The 18,830-nt window shown below is 39.2% G+C and overlaps 1 protein-coding gene across 1 annotated transcript; it reads left to right on the top strand.

The window, feature by feature from the left end:
- The first annotated feature begins 874 nt into the window (after positions 1-874).
- Positions 875-2,346, top strand: LOC131148700 (two-component response regulator-like APRR1). Its single transcript, XM_058098588.1, has 3 exons — positions 875-1,352; positions 1,691-1,864; positions 1,980-2,346. The coding sequence occupies exons 1-3, from the start codon at positions 930-932 to the stop codon at positions 2,160-2,162; spliced, it is 780 nt and encodes a 259-aa protein (XP_057954571.1). The 5' UTR covers positions 875-929; the 3' UTR covers positions 2,163-2,346.
- Positions 2,347-18,830: the final 16,484 nt, after the last annotated feature.

Here is an 18,830-nt window from a genome sequence, read left to right as displayed (position 1 = left end):
TGAGCGTAAAGAAGAAAAACCCAACATATTACACGTCACTATAAACAAATGTCAATAAATATTTTTAATGCATTCAAAAAAATAATGAGAACTCCATTTCTTTCTCACAAATCTCGAAAAAGATTAGCATATTTTATCTTAGTTTGATTATCTAATTAACTAACAATATCAACTCACTTAATAAGATATGCAATTTTGACCTTGAGCCTCATAATTCATCACTCAATACCCAAATAAGGAAGTTTGCTATGAATCATTGTACAAAATTAAATAAGTAAAAGCGTACAATATCCCAACAAAAAAAGGTGAACTACCTTTGTTGTTATATATATAAATTAGTAAATTACAGAAAAGGATGCAAGTGAACGTAAAATACTAAAATTATATATCTCATAAATCTCTTTGTATTTGAGTTTTTTGAATATGATAATAAGCCTTCTAAATTTCTAACAACTATTAAAATACCCGATGACATTGGATAGAAAAATAAACAAATAGAGGATGTCTATTTTTGTCATTAAAACTTTAATATCAAAAAATTCAACAATAAAATGTCATAAAAATTAGATAGTATTTAAAAACATAGATGTCGGGTGTTGAATTTAAATTTATGTGAATTTAATAAAAATTAAGATAATTTTTTTATCTTATTATATTCAAATTCACACAACCTCAAATCTAAATTGAGTTACTATCACCCAAATTGCACCAATGTAATGCAAGCGCCCGCTGAAGATGTATGGAGCGAGTGCCGGTCAGACAATAATGCCAAAGTGGAAGTCAACGACAAAGTGATGACGTCACTATCCACGTCAGCACCAAAGTTCAACCTCCTCCCATAAGTAGTCCCACCCATCACCCCCCCTTCCTCCACCTTCACCCTCTCCCTCCAAACCCCAAACACCGCCCGACGAAATTTGACCCCCGCCATGTACGGTTATGGCCACAACTCGCCAGCCGCCGCCGCTTTCCCCGGCGAATTCTTCAATCAATACCCGGTGCCGGAATTCAACGCCGTCATGTCATTCCCGTCCGCTTCTGCGTTCCCTCCGCCGCCGGTGATCATTCCGGAGAAGCTCGGCAGCGCCGGCGCCGGCGAGTTTGACTCCGCGTGCGAGGCCCTGCAGGTGGCAGGCGGCAACATGAGCAGCGGGAGCACGAGTGGGTACAGCAGCTACGGATCTCCGAGTTACGCAACTCAGGAGCAGCGCCCGAGTTTGATTCAGCGCAGCGTGAGCAGCCACTCGCTTATGAAGAACGGGTTCGCTCAGCACCTCTGCTCCCCCACTGAGTTCTTCAACTCGGAAATGAATGGGCCCGTGAGAAGGGTATTCAGCACTGGAGATTTGCAGGTGACCCATCACTTTAATTTCCATGCATTGTCTGGAAAGACTCTGTTTCTTCTGTACAGTGCGCATATGTGGAGTACTCCAAGAAGTTTAGGTTTTAACTTTTGAAGAAAGAAATTTTTAAGCTAGAGGAGTACTTGGGTAGTTGTTGATTAAGAAATGATCAAATTAGTTCTAATTTGAGAATGAAAGAGTGAACAGAAACTAGTAGCATATATATAGGTTCCCTTTTCGGGTTAATGATTGATGATCACATTTTGGAAGCCTGCGACTTCATTTAGCATTTTAGCATTTTCATGTTGATTACTTTATGATTGAGGTTTTGGGGTTCGTTTGAACAGAAAATTAATATGGTGCAACATAGCCATCGATCAGAAAGCCCATTATCGAATGAGACAACAATCATCGAAGGTATAAGTAGAGTGGCCTGCCGGTATAGTCCCGAGGAGAAAAAAGAGAGGATTGAGAGGTACAGAAGCAAGAGAAATCAAAGAAACTTCAACAAGAAGATTAAGGTTGATTCTACACATTGTGATTCTTTGTCTTGTAGTCAATATAATATGCACAATGGTAGTGATTTGAACTCCAATTAGCAAGCATCGTTGTTCTAATTTGTCTTTCTTGAGCCAGTATGTGTGCAGGAAGACATTGGCAGATAGCCGGCCACGCATCAGAGGAAGGTTTGCGAGGAACGATGAAGTTGAGAAGAGTCCTCAAACTCAATGGAGCCATGTAAGTGGGGAGGAAGACGATGAAGATGATGATAATTGGATCAATCTTATCGATGACTTTTCAGCAAATCTAATTCCTTAAGTTAATACCTGCCAGGAAGAGCTAGTTCCTCTAAGTCAAATGTCAAGTGTTATTATAGCGAAGCAATTAGAATGGTGCATTAATCAGTCCTACTCCCTAATCTTGGGAGTTCTTTCTCTGTGTTTTAGTGTGAAAATGTACATAAGTTTGATTGCATAATCATAATCATGAATTGGGTTTTCAAGACTTCTTCAAGTGGGATCAATGTTCTCTAAATCTTAATTCGCAAAGCAGGAAGTATATAAATATAAAATCAAATAGAATGTTTATCCAACAATCTCAACTAGCTTAATTGGTTCAGCTCATTAATTGTAACCAATCCATTTATTATGAACCAGTAATCAATGTACACCGACTGGTCTGAGATTAGTGGCTTGGGTACTTTGTGTAAGTAGGGAATGAAAAAAGCCCTGAGTGCTGTTAATGATAATAATTGACAGTTGAAGAGTAAAAGGGCCATCAAGCCTGATATATATACACAGTGAGTTCAGAGCACTAGTTGTGCTCCCCATTCTTCTGCTTGTGCCTCTTTCATAAATTTACTGTCCATTGCCTACTGCACTTGGACTGGAGAGCAACTTCAAGCATGTAAAGTGAAATAGAAAATGGAAAATTTGTAAGTTGCAACCCCACATGGTACATCATGCAATATTTGCTAGTACTGGGAGAGAATCCAAAGTGCATGGTGCGTGTGTTATATACTTAGTATGAATGGCATTTTGATTGTGACTAGGGGAATGGTGATGGGATCTTCCTTATGGTTAATTGGGCTATGATTGCAATGCCAGCTACTCGATTGCCGATGTGAGAGAGACGAGACAAGAGGAGAGATAAGACAGGCACAAGCTTAGTGACCGGTGTGAACTTTAATCTCCTAAGTGTGTAGGTACTGCCTTTTGCAAAAGGCTGTCCAAAATTCAAGCATACATGTGATTATTAGTCTGCATGTATGCTTGAAATGAATGATGCTTTGAATTTTTCAGCGGAACGTGAGAAAGTCAAAGGAGGAAGGGGCGTGGGGCTAGGGATGGAGGTGGCTCAACTGGGAGGGGGATTTTAATTCAATTCTCCTGATATATTTTCAAAGTAGTTCACTCTGAGGTGTCCTCATTCCTCAATCTCACATCAAGCGATTTGATATCTATGTAACTGTCACCACAAGACAAATGTTAATCTTCTGGGTCACCTCATCTAGGAAAATCCCACAAGCATGCCACACATTACTGCAAAAGAAAAGAAAAGAAAATAAAAAAACCAGCTCTTTGGGCGTAAAATCTGTATCATACCAGCATGTGCAACCCTACCCATCTAGTGTCAAATGAATGTCAATTATCTTTTTCTTCTCTTCCTCTTCTTTTTTACTTTTCAAATTTCGTGTGTTGGGGACCATTTGATCAGTTGCTCATAATTAAACAGCATGAAAATGTTCGTAGTAATAAACCTTAAAGATCCCATTACTGCCATGCAAATTCTGCAGAGAGCACAGTTAATGTTAAAATGTCAAGAACTAGCGGGCGGCCCATGCATTTTCTACTCGGTGGAATGACAAGAACTTAAAAGACAATTTTTTAGCACTAACCACTCTTCAGCCTTTGCTGGCTTTTGGGTCAGACTCAATGCACCAAAACAAAGCTCACATGAAAAGAAACAGTCATCTGAAAGTGCAGGGCGTAGACTAAACACAGGAACAGAGCCGGCAGCTCAACCCCACTCCCCTCCTCCTCCTCTCAACACTCTCACAAAGTACACATTAGGGTTTTAAAAAAACCGGAAAAAAGAAAACCCAATTTTATAATGTCTCCTATACTGCATTAGTCATGTGCTCGCCCATCATGTTACCTAATCATGAGTTAATGGAAGCTCATAATATAAAATGAGTTGATTGAGACTGGAATTAGAATAAGAATCTGAATCTGACCTCCTTTAGAAAAAGGCTAAGGCAGCCCACGGAGGTAGGAAGGGCGGCGCGGCTGATTCTTGTCGGCCGGCGGTGGGTTGCCCACTAAGTTAATTTCCAGGTGGTCCTTCAAGATCAAAGACTGCAAGCTAAATCAGGGCAGATTCAATATAATGTAATGTATTGTATAAAATCTCAGAAAGGGGTCCAGAGCAAGACTCCGAGGTCCAGTGTATATACAAATGCTAAATCATTAAAAAGGTTTTATAGGGTCTCATCATAGTCTTTTGTTGCTTTGTTCTTCCCCTTTTTCAATTCTAAAGGTCTCCTTCTCCCGAGGAGGAGGGCTAGGGTTTGTTTATGTTGAGTTGTGTCCTTAATGTTTTTGTCAGTACTGACTGGGTTTAATCGGCAGTTGTACAAGATAGATGACACACATGGAAAATGATTAAAGATTGATGCAAAGTCGGTCCAACACCCACCAACAGAGTGAGCCGCGTTTGTTTTGTAAGTATGCATAGCTCATTTTTGGTGCAGCCAAACCGCATGATCACCGGAAAGGCTGGTTCCTACCCTTCTCCAAAGCTTTTAATATAATTTTGTATTATATTTTATTTAGATTCAATATAAATTTTAATTTAAGACTTCTGCAGACATAAAATTAATATAGATAGTATTTGAGAGTATGAATTTCAAATTTTAGATTTAAATTTAGAAAAATTTTAATATAATTTAATACTATATATTATTCAAATTTTGGATAACTCCAAATTCAAACTCTCTCCAAACATGCAACAATAATACGTAGTCTTAAGCCCCATTTGGTGAGGTGTGCTACATGAATATTTTTTCTTCAATTCACTCGATCAAAATCATTTTCCTCTATTAGATTAAGGGTTGTTAAATCCTTTCTCGCTACCTCATTTCAAGTTACTTTAAGTGAAAAAATAAGGTATAGTCCAAGAGGGGGGGAGAATTGGGTTTATAAAATTTTTCTTTTAATTACTTTTATAAATTCCCAACTTATTTTATATTTAATAATCACTCAAGAACAATTAGATATTCAATGCTTGTATAGGTCAATCACAAATCAAACTCAATTAATGAATTGATTTAATATCAACGCAAAGTAATGATTCTTAATGAAAATCAACCAATTGATTTACCAAACACAAGTTAATGTATGAACTGCAGCACTATCCAGATCTAGTGATTAAATAGCTAATTTTGAATATGAATGCTTGCAGAAATTAATCCTTGTATTAATGAAATTGGCCTTTCAAGATGATAAGTAATATAACATCCAACACTCTTTCCAAAATTCAGATTTCAAATAAACGTTCAGTTAATAGGTTTTGGGTGTTAACCAATCAACGTACTCCCTTATGGTTTCTGCAATTTATATTGATCAACGAACGTACTTCCTTTTGATTTCCGCAAGTCCCAAAAATAAATTAATCTTTAGTTTAGTTAAAGTCCAATCTACGTAGTATTTATGATCGAGAAATTTAAATCAACCATGCAGTTTAATAAGTATGCTGGAAATTAAAGAGTAAGGGAAAGAGAGTGAGACCAAGTTTTTTTACGAGGTTCGGCTTATACACAGCCTACGTCATCGCCTTAGGCAATAATTTAAGGATTCTACTAACACATTCCTTTACGGGCGAAACACACTGTTACAATCCCTCCTTCAATAGGGTGGAGCTCCCACTCCACGCGATACCTCACGCTCGGTTGCAACGATCCAATAGCTCTGAACCGTTAAGAAAAAAGAAACAAGAAGAAAAGTTTATGTACAAGAATCACTCTCAGATAGAGCAAGTTAGTACAAGTGTAAGCACAAAATATGCTTCAACGTAAATCTCAATATAATGAAATTGAAGCTCAATGTAAATTTATCACCGGTATAATCTTTCTATGATTGAAAGATTTAGATTTGATGCTCAATTTTGGTGTGAGAAGTTTAGCAAAAACTCAGTTGAAAGATTAGCAAGATGTGAGCAAGATAACCTTTGAGAATTGAGAGCACTTGAGAGTATGTTGATTGCTAAAAATATTTCTTGTTATGAAAATCTTTGCCTTGTGGGATATATATAGATTTTAAAAAATGTATTCCTTGTTCCCCAAGTTTACTTGGAGTGTTCTTCAAGTTTGCACAAAGTTTGGAGCTCAAGAAACAAATTTTTGAAACTTTCCCATATTGTAAGTTTTTAAAAACTCTCGAATGGTAGTCGCTTGTCTCACCACAAGGTCAGGCACCTGTCTCAGTTTAATTTTAAAAGTCTGTGTACTTGCAGGCTCCTGTCACAACCAGGTCAGTCGCCTCAGTTGACACGATAGGCGCCTGTCTAGCTATGCTGAGGCGCCTGTCACCATTCTGTCTGCCAATTTTAAAAAAATATATATAAAAAGGTCAGTCGCCTGTGGGTTTTAGGTCAGGTGCCTGAGCATTTTAAAACACTCATTTTTCAAGATTTTTATTTTAAAAACTCTTTTCTCTTGGGACCTTTATAATATATATAACTTTAGAAATTATACTTCAAGGTCTTTAAAAAATGGTTTCTAGGTCTTTGATTATCCCTAAAGAGTTTCAATGCATTTATATTGATTTTTACATGAAGTATTTACAAAAGACTTTTTTAAGACTCTAAATCCTTCAATTCTTGAAGTCTTCATGTATGTCCTTGATTTGAGTCCATCTTGTCTTGAGTTTCAATATTCTTTGAGCTTTCATAGTATTTGTCAAATTTTGAGCTTTGCCACCCTTTGATCTGAGCGTTGCTTGAATCACTTGTTTGTATGTTTTTACTGTACTTTTGTGATTACTTGATCCGGGGCTTTCTAATATTTGATTCCTGAAACATTACCACTTTGAAATATATTAAATTCCCTTGATTTTTTATTATCAAAATAATAGTCGTAAGCCTTGTTAGGCCAGCAATCTCCCCATTTTTTATGATGACAAATTCAGAGCAAAAGAGAGTGAACCTTAAAAAGGCTCCCCCTTACAATAAGCACATATGTAATAATAAAATTTCAGTACTCAAACTTAGATTGCAAGATCCATGTAATAGTACAGGCTTATGCTCATGATGTTATCAACTTAGGCTCATTTTATGTTCAATGTCAACTATTCAATGGGAGTGAAACAAAGTTAAACAAAGTTTCAATCATTCAATATGAGTCACAACCAACTTTATCTTATATATCTTTTCAATCATTCAATATGAGTCAAGCAAATTTATCTTGTATATCTTTTTTTTATCTTGCACATCTTTAGTCTTAGTCTTATTTTGCATAGTTGTCTTCTTTTGCTTGCACATTATTCTCCCCCTTTTGACATCAATCAAAAAGCCAAAGAAAATCAACAAGCATAGACATAACAGAGCATACAAAAGAAGAATATCATAGTCATCTAGATTGATACATGTACAATCAAAATTCTGGAGAAGCAAACCAAAAAGCACTAAACGTCAATACACAAAAAAAAAAAAAAAAACTAAGAGAAGAACTTCTAAGATAAAAAAAAACATCTAAGATCGATCTTCATCCATGGCTGCAACATCATCATCTTCAGCAGCATTAGCAGATTCTTCAGAATTGGCTTTGGATGCATCATCATCTTCTTCATTGCCCTCAGAATCATCATTAGACGCAGCATCACTAGAAGGGGCAGAGCTAATGTCCATAGGTGCTGCACCTCTAGAGGAGCTAGCCAAATTTTTCTCCAAACAATCCATGCGTTGATCAAGAGAGGAACAATGAGTTTCTACAGCAGTGACCTTCTCCTGAAGAGAATCAAGACCATATTGTATCCTATGACTGAAGTTGAGGTAATGAGTATAAAAACGGAGGAACCAAGATGGTGTGTCCGTGTCCTGTGGAGCAATCTGAGTTGGCTTAGAAGACTGAGCAGGTATAGGAGGCTCAGGGCTATCTCTGTGAAACCACCATTGAGAATATTTCTTAAATCCCATTAACTTAAGGGTTGTGGCAAAAAAATATATCATAATGGGTCTTTTTAACAAAGAAAAAAGATGGTGTGAGGATGTGATAGTGGGCAAACACCAAATTCAGCATTCCTGCATAAGGAAGAACGATTTGAGGAGCTTCTTCTTTCATGATCATCCACTTAATGATGAGGCTCAGAAGGTCCAACTTTTTCCCTTTAAGAATCCACCACATGACAAAGAAATCGAGGAAAGAAACGTGGTCATGTGAACCTGCTCTAGGTAGGATGTTGTAGGTGATCAGCTTGTGCAAAAACAGTGCTTAAAGACTCAACTATTTATAAAGTGGGGGATAGCCAAAATAAATAGGATTGTCCTTCATGACTAGTGGTAAAAACTCTTGTGGAGTGAACCCTTGTTCTATTATCCACTGTTTTTCAACAAGGTTGCACTCAAAATCTCCTTGCTTTATATGGAGTATCTTCCCCTAATGATAATGGAGTGAGATGAATGGATTGCTGTAATGACCTGCTTAATTTATACATTTTTTTATAAATAAAATCAATATCACAAATCCTAGATCAGCATATCATAATCCACCTGGACCCGTGGGAACCAGGGATACATCAAAACACATAACGAAAGCCTAAGCAACAGGAAACATATAATCACAATATTATAAATACAAAACATCCATCACATTACTATAAATATCAAAGTCACTATATTCACTGTATTTTAGTATTTACATCCCAAAAACAAAATCTAGGGACATTTCCTACAAAAATCCAACTATCCTTACTAAAACTTACCCTTCAAAAAGGGCAGAAAATAGCTCTAGATTAGCGGGGCCTTTCCCGCTCTCCTAAAAAGCTTATAAAAATTTTAGTGTGAGATACCTCTCAGTAAGGGAAATAAACTAATACCAGTGTGTGGCAACATGAGTATTCCGTGTCATACATACTGCATTTTCATAAACATATTTCATCTCATATAATAATAATACAAAAACATTCCTAGTAGGTTAGCTGGCTGTTATCATGTATTACCCCCACATGACTAGGTTGTGTGGCCCGAAGGCGGGACCTAACAATGGTTGGCCGACCACTGTCAAGTCAAAAGTACAATCTGTAAGTCTGATGGGTCTGCCATACCTGGTCTGTACACTAGGGACGCTCACACACTTCTTAAAAACCACATCGACCATCTAATCTCACACCACTCCATACAGTGGCGTTAACATAAATATTATGATCACGAATACCATGGACACATAGCAATGGTACCGTGCAATTGCTAGTCTAGACCAAGCCAACCAAGTTCTGATACCATATAACATATACTGAAACTGTGATACATAGATATTTCATATCATTATTTATCAAATCAATCATATCATTTTGCATATATACGTGTATCATAAAAATCATCGGCCCGTATGCCGGTATTACACATTTTATCATAGCTCAGCCCGTACGCCGGCAAATCATAGCACAGCCCATACGCTGGTAAATCAATACATAGCTCGGCCCGTACGCTGAAAAATCATATCATAGCACAGCCCATACGCTGGCAAATCACATCCATAGCACGGCCCGTACGCCGAAAAAATATAACCATAGCTCAGCCCGTATGCTGGCAAATCATACACATAGCACGGCCCGTATGCTGGTAAAATATATAAAAATCTCAGCTCATACGCCCGTTTTCCATTATTAAAAAAAATCTGTATCATAATCACATTTCCAGAAAACAGTATTTCAAAACAATTCTACTCATGCCACACTAACAGGTTTTTCACATATTCAACATACCATCATTTTAACAATATTTTCCCAAATATAAATCATATAAATGAACATATTTACTTTCCTGAATTCAAATTTTATATATACATATATTTTCTGAAAAAGAACTAGCTTAGTTTATCCCCTTTCCTAATTCCTGAAAAGCCCCTAAGAAAATCTGTCCTGCACCCGCAGGGTTCCCAACTCAACACCCTGGAAATAGCATTCCCTAGAACTAAAGTTTAGTATTTCTACGCGTATAACACTTTCTACAACTACCAAATAACCAAATACTGAGTAGAAAGTCTTACCTTGGATTTGGGATGGTTTCCAACTCAGCCCCACCAACGATCTGCTCAGGCAAATTTGCAGAGAACTTTCCTAGGAGCGTCATGGTGGCTTTAAATCGTCGATGCGGTGAAAATCCAGCCCGAAATCAAAGAGAGAAGGAGAAGAAACAGTATGGGGGGAGAGAGAGGAGAGAGATTGCTTAATAGTGAAGTTAAAAATCTGAATTTTGATATTTATAGAATAGGGGATTCATTGACGAGCCACGTCATTCGTCAACGAATCCTTTAATAATTTCATCGACGAAATTCAATCGGCTCAAAACCTCTCTCGGTATTTTCTCGTCAATGAATTCTCTTATACCTTCGTCGATGAATCCCCTGTGTTCGGTGACGAAGCCCTGATGATTCCCTCGGTTATTCCTTTCAAAGTGCCATGTAGTCGACGAACGCGAAGCGTTCATCGACGAAGTCGACCTCCTCCTTCTGTTACTGTTTTCCATTTCCTTTCCTTTGTATTATTTAAATTCCATTTTTATTCGGGTTGTCACATTCTCCCATCTTTATAAAATTTCATTCTCGAAATTTACTATTCACATAACTCGTCATCCCTTAACAAAAAAAAGGGTCTACTTATTTTATTACTTACCCTCACTTATGGCGGAGGAATACCATAGTTACATTCCGAGTCTTGGGAGATTACATATACAAAAGAAAAATTCTCCCAAAACTAAAATGCTACACTAATTAAACCATTACATGTACCTGCAAAAGAAATACTACCTAATTACTTACATTTTTCCCAATCAAACTTCTTGGAATAGATGCGGATACTTCTGTTTCATCTGTTCCTCAGATTCCTAAGAAGCTTCTTCAATTGCATGATTCCTCCACAAAACTTTTACTTGAGGAATCTTCTTGTTACGTAGCTCCTATACTTTCCTATCCAGAATCTGTACTGGTACCTCCTCACACACCAGTAAATCATTAAGCTCTAATTCATCATAGCCGATGATATGAGAAGGATCTGGGACGTATTTCCTCAATATAGCAATATGGAATACGTCGTAGATCCTGGACAACACAGGTGGTAAAGCTAGCCTATAGGCTACCGATCCCACTTTATCTAGAATCTCAAATGGACCGATAAACCTAGGACTAAGTTTTCCCTTCTTCCCAAATCGCATAACCCCTTTCATCAGAGCTATCTTCAAAAACACATGATTACCCACATCAAATTCCAGATCCCTGTGGCGATTATCAGTATAACTTTTCTGTCGGCTCTGAGCTGCATTAATTTGGTCTCTGATAAGCCAAACCTTATCACGCGCTTGCTGCACAAGCTCTGACCCCACTACTCATCGCTCACCCACTTCATCACAAAATAAAGGAGAACGACATCTCCTACCGTATAGAGCCTCAAACGGTGTCATGCCAATACTGGACTAGTAACTGTTATTATACGCGAACTCTACCAGTGGCATGAACTGAGCCCAACTACCCCCAAAGTCTAATACACACGCTCAGAGCATATCTTCTAGTATCTGTATTGTCCTCTCAGTGTGCCCATCTAACTGAGGATGGAATGTCGTGCTAAATGATAACTAGGACCCCAGAGCCTCCTACAAGCTCTTCAAAAATCGTGACATAAAAATTAAGTCTCGATCTGACACAATTGATACTGGCACCTCATGTGAACGAACTATCTCCTGAATTTAAATCTCCGCTAAACGGTTGAGGGAGTAACTAATCTTAATAGATATAAAGTGGGTGGTCTTAGTCAAACGGTCAACAATCACCCAGATGGCATTCTGGTCATGTAATGTTGTCGGCAGTCCTGACACGAAGTCCATAGATATATGATCCCACTTCCACTCTGGGATAAATAACGGCTGCAACTGCCCTGCCGGCCTCTGGTGCTCAGCCTTTACCTGCTGGCACATCAAACACTAGGCTACATACTCGGCGATCTCTCTCTTCATACCACTCCACCAGTATGACTCTCGTAGATCTCTGTACATCTTTGTACTACCGGGATGAAATGTATACAAAGATCTGTGAGCCTCCTCTAAAATAGTCTTTCTGATCTCTGTATCGGTAGGAACGCATAATCTAGAATGGAACCGCAAAGTTCTGTCATCTGCAATACTGAATTCCTCCCCTTGACCATTCTGTACTCTGTCTATCACCTCTGCTAATTCTGGGTCTTCGTTCTGGGCGGCTTTAATTCTTTCCTACAGAATAGGCTGCACCACTAAACTGGCAATGTGAGCCTGAGAACCACCCTCAACTAATTCAATGTCGAATCTCTCCAGATCCATCATGATCGGATACTGGATCTCCATAGCTGCCAACACTGGTTCTCTTGATTTCCTGCTCAACGCATCAGTTACCACGTTTGCTTTTCCCGGGTGAAAACTGATGGTACAATCAAAATCCTTAATAAGTTCCAACCATCTTCTCTGCCTCATATTCAGCTCCTTCTGCGTGAAAAAGTACTTCAAACTTTTATGGTCGGAGAAGATCTCACACTGCTCGCCGTATAGGTAATACCTCCAAATTTTCAATCCGTGTACCACTGCAGCCAATTCAAGATCATGTGTAGGGTAGTTCTTTTCATATTCTTTCAACTGCCTGGATGCATACGCCACTACCTTGTCATGCTGCATCAACACACAGCCAAGTCCCTTCAAGGACACATCACTATAAATGACATACCCCTCACCCCCTAATGGGATAACCAATACTATTGGTGTGACTAATGTTTGCTTCAGTTCTTAAAAACTTTACTCACAGCTGTCGTTCCACTCAAATCTGACATTCTTCCTCGTCAGTAGTGTCAAAGGTTCTGACAAAGCTGAGAATCCCTCAACGAAACGGCGGTAATAGCCAACTAGCCCTAAGAAACTCCTAATCTCCTGGACATTTCTCGATCTAGCCCAATTCACTACCGCCTCAATCTTTCTAGGATCCATAGAAATACCGTCTCCAGATACAACATGCCCCAAGAACACGACCTTCTCAAGCCAGAATTCACATTTACTGAACTTGGCGTACAACTTCTTTTCTCGAAGTGTCTGCAAAACCTACCTCAAGTACGTCTTATGCTCCTCATAGCTCCTCGAATAAACCAGTACATCATTAATAAAAACAACAACAAACTGGTCTAAGTATTGGTGGAAGACTCTGTTCATCAAGTCCATAAATACAGCAGGAGCATTCGTCAAACCAAACGACATAATAAGAAACTCGTAATGCCCGTACCTAGTCCTAAAGGCCATCTTCGAGACGTCTTCTGCTTTCACTTTTGCCTTATGATAACCGGATCTGAGGTCAATCTTCGAATACACCCGTGTACCCTAGAGCTGGTCAAACAAATCGTTGATACGGGGTAGAGGATACTTGTTCTTGATTCTCACTTTATTAATCTCCCTATAGTCTATACACATCCTCATAGTCTTATTTTTCTTCTTCACAAATAAAACTGAAGCTCCCCACGGAGATACACTAGGTCGTATGAAGCCCTCATCAAGCAGATTTTGCAACTGATTCTTCAATTCTTCCAATTCTGTTGGCGCCATCTGGTAAGGCACTTTAGAAATTGGCGTTGTACCTAGAAGTAGATCAATAGGGAAATTTACCTCACGATTGAGTGGCAAGCCTAGTAACTCGTCTAGGAAAACATCTGTAAACTCTTTTACTACCAATGTGCTAGCAAGTTTCAATTCTTTCTCTAACATTTCCTTCACAATAGCCACAAACCCCTGACAACCACTCAGCAGTAGTCTTCTAGCCTAGATAGCTGAAACTAGCTGAGGCGGGGATTGCACTTGCAACCCTACAAACTTGAATTCTGCTTCCCTTGAAGATCTGAATATCACTTCTCGTGCTCGGCAATCTATGTTGGAAAAATTAACTGTTAGCCAATCCATGCCAAAAATAACATTGAACCCGTGCATGTCTAGCACTATCAGATCAACAAATAAAGTCTTTCCTTGAATATCAACTGGACAACCTCGGAACACCCTACTACACCTCACGGCTGACCCAGTCAGTGTAGATACCAACAATCCAACATCTAATGATTGTGTTTCAGCCCCACATAATTTAACACACCCCAAAGACACGAACGAGTGCATAGCTCCTGAATCAAACAATGCAATAACTTTAAAAGAAAGCATAATAACCAAACATGTCACCACGTCACCGGCCTTCTCAGCCTCACCCGGCGTTAGAGTAAACACCCTGGCTGGAGTTGTATTCCTTTACTGGCCCCCACGTGGCGCCTGATAACCTCCCCGGTATAGTCTGGGAGCTGGAACTGCATCTAGTGGGGTAGGGCAATCTCGCACCATGTGCCCCGATCTACCGCAGCGATAACACACCACACCACCAGCTCGACACTCCCCCCAGTGCCTCCTATTACAAGTTTGACAGACTGGAGGACCCTGCCCTGCCTGCACCTCGCATCCTCCCGTCTCCTGTCTTCACCCTCTGCCATGATTACCTCTTCTCCACTGGCCTGATATATAACCCTGTTGGTAGCCGGTAGACGTAGATCTCTTCCTCTGTCCCTGCTCCTCTGCATCAAGACGCTCACCAATCTCTGCCAAGGCCGCCCTGTCGACTAACTCAGCAAAATCCTAGATCCGCAGCACCACTACCTGCTTGAATATACTCTGCCTTAAGCCTCTCTCAAACTACCTCGCCTTCTTTACTTCATTAGGAACAATATATGGGGTGAAACGAGAGAACTCGATGAAACGTGCTGCATACTGTTGGACGGATAGCTCTCCCTGCTTCAGACTTAGGAACTCTTCTACCTTAGCCTCCCTGATAGTAGCTGGAAAATATCTATCAAAGAACAATTCTTTAAATCGATCCCTTGTCATGGCTATCGGAGTCACCCTCTGCTGCTCCAATAGTCTCACCGCAGTCCACCACCTCTCGGCCTTCCTGTTAGTCTATAGGTGGAAAAGAGGACCCTCTGTTCCTCAGTATACTGTAACACGGCCAAGACCTTCTTAGTCTCCTGCATTCAGTTCTCGGCAGCTGCAGGATCAACTCCACCTGAGAATGTCGGAGGATTTATCTTCGTAAACTTTTCTATAGTGCACCCATGACCTATAGATGGATCACTCTGCTCCCTTGAGCTCCTAGAAATCTCAGCTATAACCTGCTGAGCCACGCTACGTAATACCGCGTCAGAGTCGGTCCCAGCTACACCTGATGGTCCTGCTCCATCACTGCCACTCGCATGAGCACTATTTCCTCCTAGATCCATCCTGAAAAATAACAATTGCAACTCAGTAATCCTATCCTCATAATTTACCCACCTATCCTCACCACTTATCTTAACATTTCTAATTCATTTCTAATCCCCAGTCCTACATTCTAGAAACACATCCGGACAATAGCTTACTATGGTTTTCCTGAAATCGTCACCCCAAGAAAAACACAGAAACTACCACGGAATTTCTGCCTCCAAACTGTAGAACAACCTCAAATCATTTCCTAAACTCAGGTATTGTTTCCGCTGCATTCTAAAGTCTACAGAACCTAGCAACCTAGGCTCTAATACCAAACTGTAACAACCTGCTTAATTTACATTTTTTTTAAATAAAATCAATATCACAAATCCTAAATCAGCAGATCATAATCCACCTGGACCCATGAGTACCAGGGATACATTAGAATACATAACGAAAGCCTAAGCAGCAGGAAACATATAATCACAATATTATAAATACAAAACATCCATCACATTACTATAAATACAAAACATCCATCACATTACTATAAATACCAGAGTCACTATATTCACTGTATTTCAGTATTTACATCCCAAAAATAAAATCTAGGGACATTTCCCACAAAAATCCAACTGTCCTTACTAAAACTTACCCTTCAAAAAGGGCAGACAACAGCTCTAGATCAGTGGGGCTTTTCCCACTCTCCTATCTAGGGCTCCTAAAAAGTTTATAAAAATTTTGGGGGGAAACACCTCTCAGTAAGGGAAATAAACTAATACCAGTGTGTGGAAACATGAGTATTCCGTGTCATACATATACCATATAGAACATATTCAATAACTGTTATGTATCTGGGAAAACATATATATCATCAAATCATGGCAGAACATACTGCATTTTCATAAACATATTTCATCTCATATAATAATAATACAAAAACATTCCTAGTAGGTTAGCTGGCTGTTGTCATGTATTACCCCCACATGACTGGGTTGTGTGGCCCGAAGGCGGGACCTAACAATGGTTGGCCAACCACTGCCAAGTCAAAAGTACAGTCTATAAGTCTGATGGGTTTGCCAGACCTGGTTCGTACACTAGGGACGCTCACACACTTCTTAAAAACCACATCGACCATCCAATCTCACACCACTCCGTACAGTAGCGTTAACATAAATATTATGATCACGAATACCATGGACACATAGCAACGATACCGTGCAAGTGCAAGCCTAGACCAAACCAACGAGGTTCTGATACCATATAATATATACTGAAACTGTGATACATGGATATTTCATATCATTATTTATCAAATCAATCATATCATTTTGCATATATACGTGTATCATAAAAATCATTGGCCCGTATGCCGGTATTATACATTTTACCATAGCTCGTCTCGTACGTGGGCAAATCATAGCATAGCCCGTACGCTGGCAAAACAATCCATAGCTCGGCCTGTATTTCGGAAAATCATATCATAGCACAGCCCGTACGCTGGCAAATCACATCCATAGCATGGCCCGTACGCCGACAAAATATAACCATAGCTCAGCCCATACGCTGGCAAATCATACACATAGTACGGCCCGTACGCTGACAAAATATATAAAAATCTCAGCTCGTATGCCGATTTTCCATTATAAAAAAATCTTTATCATAATCACATTTCCAGAAAACAGTATTTCAAAATATATAAAAATCTCAGCTCGTATGCCGATTTTCCATTATAAAAAAATCTTTATCATAATCACATTTCCAGAAAACAGTATTTCAAAACAATTCTACTCATGCCACACTAACAAGTTTTTCACATATTCAACATACCATCATTTTAATAATATTTTCCCAAATATAAATCATATAAATGAACGTATTTACTTTCCTGAAATCAAATGTTATATATACATACATTTTCTGAAAAAAAAACTAGCTTAGTTTATCCTCTTACCTGATTTCTGAAAAGTCCCTAAGAAAATATGTCCTGCACCTGCAGGGTTCCCAACTCAACACCCTAGAAATAGCATTCCCCAGAACTAAAGTTCAGTATTTCTACACGTATAACACTTTCTACAACTACCAAATAACCAAATACTGAGTAGATAGTCTTACCCTGTATTTGCCATGGTTTCCAACTCAGTCCCACCGACGATCTGCTCCGGCAGATTTTTAGAGAACTTTCCCAAGAGCGTCGGGGTGGCTTCAGATCGTCAATCCGGTGAAGATCCGGCCCGAAATCGAAGAGGGAAGGAGGAGAAACCGTATAGGGAGAGAGAGAGGAGAGAGATTGCTTAATAGTGAAGTTAAAAATCTGGATATTTATAGAACAAGGGATTCGTTGACGAGCCACGTCATTCGTCGACGAATCCTTTAATAATTTCATTGACGAAATTTAGTCCTCGTTGATGAAATTTAGTCGGCTCAAAGCCTCTCTCGGTATTTCCTCGTTGATGAATCCTGTCTTCGTCGATGAATTCTCTTATACCTTCGTCGATGAATCCCCTGTGTTCATCGACGAAGCCCTGATGATTCCCTCGGTTATTCCTTTCAAAGTGTAATGTCGTCGACAAACGCGAAGTCGACCTCCTTCTTCTGTTACTGTTTTCCATTCCCCTTCCTCTGTATTATTTAAATTCCATTTTTATTCGAGTTGTCACAATTGCCCCATAAGATCAGTTGAGAAACTGATATCTTTCTTCACCATATTGGCATAAAAAATCTTGACTAAGTTTGGATAGTGTCCAGTGGCCTGATATGTGATAAATTTTGCCCACCTAATATCTTCAAATAGCAGTATGATTTCAGGAAAATCAGAATTGAAAAAAGAAACATCAAGTACTTTACCAAGGATTGGATCAGTAGATTGGATTTGATTCCGGTAAAGTGTCTTTGCTTAAGGAGTGGTTAGCCACTTTTCTACTTCGTCATTGTCAATACGTTGGGAGGAGGAGGCCTTGTTCCTAGGTATCTTCGTTCATGGCATGGTTCATGATGATGAAAAACCTTAGAATGCAGTGATGACAGGAAGTATAGGATGGATGAAATCTTTGGAGGAGAAAGGATGGTATGGGAAGGAGAAGGAGTTTTGAAGAGGAATGGAACAGAGTCAGGTGGCTGATAGGTTAAAAAATGAAGTTCTTTCGTATTTAAGTAGGTGACCCACCGCGAGTCAGTCGCCTGATGACCTTAAGTTCATCAGGAAAAAACATGGCAGGCGCCTGACCTTCAGGTGGTCAGTCACCTGTCCTTCAGACTTCCCGAATTCCTTCTTTAAACTACTTCTCTAACATGTAGTAATCCTAACTCACGTGTAATAAATATAAACTGATCCTCTGAAAGTGGTTTTGTGAAGATGTCCGCCAATTGATTATTTGTATTTACGAATTCAAGAGTTATATCTTCTTTTTGTACATGATCTCTCAAGAAATGATGTCTAATATCGATATGTTTTGTTCTTGAATGAGATACTGTATTTTTGTAGATATTTATAGCACT

The sequence above is a fragment of the Malania oleifera genome, chromosome 2 (assembly GCF_029873635.1).
Source record: "Malania oleifera isolate guangnan ecotype guangnan chromosome 2, ASM2987363v1, whole genome shotgun sequence".
In the NCBI taxonomy this organism is placed as follows: Eukaryota; Viridiplantae; Streptophyta; class Magnoliopsida; order Santalales; family Ximeniaceae; genus Malania; species Malania oleifera.
This window is presented reverse-complemented; position numbering and strand designations above follow the sequence as displayed.